The sequence below is a fragment of the Garra rufa genome, chromosome 10 (genome assembly GCF_049309525.1).
Source record: "Garra rufa chromosome 10, GarRuf1.0, whole genome shotgun sequence".
Taxonomy (NCBI): domain Eukaryota; kingdom Metazoa; phylum Chordata; class Actinopteri; order Cypriniformes; family Cyprinidae; genus Garra; species Garra rufa.
Window position 1 is genome coordinate 44896844 of NC_133370.1, and position 4756 is coordinate 44901599.

Genomic DNA, 4756 nt, shown 5'->3' on the forward strand with positions numbered 1-4756 from the left:
TTAAGAATACGGGACAAGTTGCGTGGGATTATTTGACGACATTGTCATTGTGATTATTTGTGACCCTGGACCACAAAACCAGTCTTAAAATCATTAGGATATTACGTAAAGATCATGTTACATAAAGATATTTTGTAAATTTCATTCATATACTTAATTTTTGATTAGTGATGTCGACTTTATGAAAATAACAAAACATTTGCACATTCATATCTAAGATTATGCATTATTAACTGTGTTATGAATATGTCTTATGAATTATTATAATTATTGAACTTTTTGAGAATATGTATTCAATGCCCTAACAGTTTTACCCTGACCTTTTGAGACACGACATCAGACTGTATGCTGTTGCTATGTAGCTATGTTATTTTCGAACATTTTATCATATGTGTTATCAACTCCAACAGACAGACAGATGTTCTTAGAACAAGAAGTACTTCTTAGTAAATGTGCCTTTTAAAGTTTGGGTTGGTGGGCAAACATGCAAATTAAAAACGCCTTTGTTCACGAGCTGAGATCGAGCTGAGAACTTGCAGATCGGAGACTTCACACTTCTTAATTCCTCTTTCTCTTCGCTCTCTTTCTTTTACTATGATACTGGGTGCACCTAGACAGTCTAATATCTCAGATTTGACTAGCTTTGAATTGGATTTACATCTTTAATTCAAATTTGATTTTAGTTCCTATTTAATTCATTAGACTTTATTTGATCAAATTGACAAATGATTTGATTATTGACAACTTGGAATTAGGAATTAATATGCTTATTTCTCTTAATCAAAATTACATCAATGGAATTAACAGTCATTAATAATGTGATTCTTGTTATTGCTGCTATTTATTTAATTGTGGCATTTGTTTTCATACTCGAAAATATATATAACTTTGGAAAACTGAATAAATTTATAACCTTTTTAACATTTCTTTTGCATCAATTAGTAATATGCATTACCAAGAACTTTAGGCGACTTTCTCAATATTTCGATTTTTTTTGCACCCTCAGATTCCAGAATTTAAATATTGTCCTATCCTAACAAACCATACATCAATAGAAAGCATATTTATTTATCAGCTTTCATATGATGTATAAATCTCAATTCATAAAAATTTGCCCTTTGGTTTTGTGGTCACATTTTAAGTTTGAGAAGACAATTAAAGTGTAAATAAAGTAAAAAAAAATGTTGGGGCCATACCTGCAGTTTGCTTGGGTCCCTTGATGTTGCTAAGTTAATGTTATGAGTCACTGATCATTATTCAAGTAAAAAAAAAAAAATCTTCTTTACCCTCAGGCAGCGATGCAAAGGAGTGGCATACCATGTACAAGAGCAACAACAACAGACAATGGCAAACCACACAGCATCGATCTGCAACAGGACTGATGAACAGCAACTTTCTCATTCAGTCCAAGTGAAAGGTACGTCCAACCAGACAACACAAAGGCTGTAGTAGCAGCCATAATACTAATAATTATTATTATATCGTAAACAGTTTTCCTACTAACCTTTAAAATACTGTTTGTGTGAACTGTTCTGTTCAAACTCTAAAGTTCAATGTTTTGAAAACTGAAAACTTGGCTGAAACTACAGCCAAGTAAACATGGTCATGGTCAAATGGTCATTTTTCTGCAGAGAGCGTGTTAAAAATGAACAAACAAATCAATCTTTGGGCTACATCTGGTGATAGGTTAAATTCTGCAGTTTGGCACATAAAGGTAATAAAACCTTAAACTTGCTTCTATAATATTGAAATATATTATACATTGTCTTAAATTGTTTCTTATTTAATCAATCTGTGAAATTTAAAAAAAGAAAGGTACCAATGTTCAACTTCACTGATCATATATTGTGATTTTATATTTTTTATTTTTTTTTAACTCTACCACTGATTTGACACTTGATCATTCCTATCTTGTAACAATGTAATGTTGTTGTCTCATTTGCTTTGTGCTTTTACTGAAAGCATGATAGATGCGAACCTCATGAGATGATCATTTAAATGTTAAATGTAAAAAACATATGTTTCACAATTGCGCTAGGTTGATTCCACATGTAGACCAGGGTGGAACAGCTGAAAATGCCACATTTAATTCTATTGTATACATAATTCAAATATTGCGAATTTTGTGTTAAAACAATGCGTAAACAAAAACCTTTCCTTTTACTATCTGCAGGCTCCCACATATCTGGACTCACAGTTTACTCTGAGAGGCTTGACAAACCCAGCGACCCCAAAGAAATCATGGCATGGAGGTGGAGGCACAGATATTGCAGTGTCACCCTTTTCCTCATTGTGCTCGTGTTTGCGGCAGGCCTCGTTATTCAGAGTCACTGGCCTTTTCCAAACATAATCCAAAATCCCAAGCTGACGGAGCTTTTAGAGTCCCCTAGACCACTAACATCAACTGAATATGTCATCCCAGCTTCAGATGCAAGTTTGCAGAAGAGGTTGGAAAACTCCTTGCTTTTTAACATCAGTTCGAGCGAAGAGATGACAGCGTCAAAGATACTCAGAGTTGAGCCTTACATGTACATCCTCAACGAGCCGAACGCATGTCTGGGAGCTCCGTTCTTAGTGTTTTTGATTTCAGTTGAGCCCTGGAAAACGGAAGCCAGGGATGCCATCAGGAAAACGTGGGCAAATGAAAGTGTGGCTGGGGGTTTGGTCCGGCTTTTTTTCATAGGTGTAAATCAAGACACCCAAAGAAATAGCAACGAACTGCAGCACACAATAGAGGAAGAAAGTCATCGCTATCATGATATCATCCAGCAAGATTACAGGGATACTTACAACAACCTTACCCTGAAAACGCTGATGGGCATGTACTGGATCACAAGGTATTGTCCCGAGGCCAAATACGTCATGAAGACAGACAGTGACATGTTCGTCAACACCGAATACCTCATAGAAAAACTTCTAAAGCCCAAAGGGCAACCAACAAGGTATTTTACAGGACATCTTATGCCACACTTGTCCCCAGACCGAAACAAAGACAGTAAATGGTATATGCCTCCAGAAGTGTACCCTGGTAGGCGATATCCCACCTTTTGTTCTGGGACTGGATATGTCTTCTCAGGTGATGTGGCCCAAAGGATTTACGTGGTATCTCTGATTATACAAAGACTGCATTTAGAAGACGTTTATGTGGGTTTATGTCTTGCTAAATTGAAGATAGAGGTAGTGGCACCACCAAATGAACTGCTGTTCAATCACTGGCGAGTGCCCTTCTCCAGCTGTGGGTACAGTAACCTGATCACCTCCCATGGGCTTCACCCCTATGAGCTGATCCAGTTCTGGCAGCAACTGCACAGCAACAAGCACAATCCCTGCCGAGCGACTAAGTAGAATGTTTTATGTTTTATCATCAAGTTTTAGGGGTGCACCGAAATGAAAATTCTTGGCCGAAGCCGAACAAAATTAAACACTGGGAAGGCCGATTACCGAACACGTTTTTCGTGTTTTTTCCCCATGTATTTTTAAAATTAAATAGCCAAAATGTGCTTTTTACAGTTTTGTCTTACTTTAAAAAAAAATCAATTAAAAAATCAATTAAAAAACTATTTAAAAATATATACTTAACACTGAACATTTTTAACATTCTAGTAGACATTACAGTCTACCAACAAAGCACAATTTAAAATGAATAAGTTTAAATATTATTTTTGGCCGTTTTCAAGACCCCCTTCTTGAGGCATGTGTTTGTTAATGTACAAATAAATGCAGCCTCGCTGAGCAAAGGAGAATGTTATAATAAATGTATTAATAGAGCTGTTGTAATGATTATTATTATTTTTGTCTTACTTTTTATTTTATTTTACAGAACAACAGTAAAATTACAATACTTTTATTTTGGCAGAAACCCACAAGAAGACCTCAGTACTACTTTTTGCTGACAGCAGCAGATTTATGAATGATTTTCATCACACAGATTTTCCTGGCGCATTGGACTTTGAACCCTGGCTAAGGAGCTTGTGCAGAGCTGTCAGAATAAATACAATTTGTCCGTGTATTAGACAACATATTGTTCTGTAGTTTATTTACTAATGGTTTAAGGCCATTTCGCGATTTCAGTCATAACAGTAACCAGCAACAACCACCTCTTTCTCTTCTAATCGAAGACAAGCGACGCAGTTCTGCGTCTCTCGCAGTCGGTGCTTGTAATGATTTTTGTGTCTTTCTCGGACAGTTTTAAATGCTTTAACACTGCCGACATGTTTGCTGCATTAGTGCGCTGCGCCTCTATTTAAATGCGTCATGTCATTGTTCGGTATAATTTACTCAGTCTTTTTGCTTATAATAATTTTGGTTGCCGAACATTCGTTGCACCCCTATCAAGTTGTGATGATGTTTCATGCTTTTTTGAGGGTTAAGGTTCTGGACAGCTTTACCTTAGTTTTTTTGTTTGATTTTCATTACAGTAATCTTTAAGATTAAGATAGCGTTATTTTTACAGATCTGACTGATTAAATTGTTAGAAAACATTCAGTTGTTTTGCGTATTTTGTATGAAAAATATTTAGGGCCCGAGCCCAGAATGGATTCTTTTTTTTTTTTCTTCTTTTTTTTTTCACCTTCCGGGCTATTTTGGGGGAGTTAACATATTCAAAAACTCTTGAAAATTTGCACACACGTCGGAATCTGCCGTCGTCCGGACGCCACAGAGGCTGGGACCCGGGCGTGGTTCAGGGCCTCTACAGCGCCCCCTGGAACACAGTTTGAAAACTTGATGTACTGCGCACACATATTTGCACGTATTG

General features: G+C 36.4%; 1 protein-coding gene across 2 annotated transcripts; it reads left to right on the forward strand.

Moving 5' to 3' along the window:
• Positions 1 to 1335: 1335 nt before the first annotated feature.
• LOC141344642 (beta-1,3-galactosyltransferase 2-like) lies at positions 1336 to 4469 on the forward strand. Of its 2 annotated transcripts, none has more exons than XM_073849517.1 (2): positions 1336 to 1417; positions 2174 to 4469. In XM_073849517.1, the coding sequence occupies exons 1-2, from the start codon at positions 1345 to 1347 to the stop codon at positions 3343 to 3345; spliced, it is 1245 nt and encodes a 414-aa protein (XP_073705618.1). In that variant the 5' UTR covers positions 1336 to 1344; the 3' UTR covers positions 3346 to 4469. The 2 variants fall into 2 exon arrangements, with proteins under 2 accessions (XP_073705618.1, XP_073705619.1); XM_073849518.1 differs by lacking the exon at positions 1336 to 1417 and adding an exon at positions 1653 to 1714.
• The last annotated feature ends 287 nt before the right edge of the window (positions 4470 to 4756 follow it).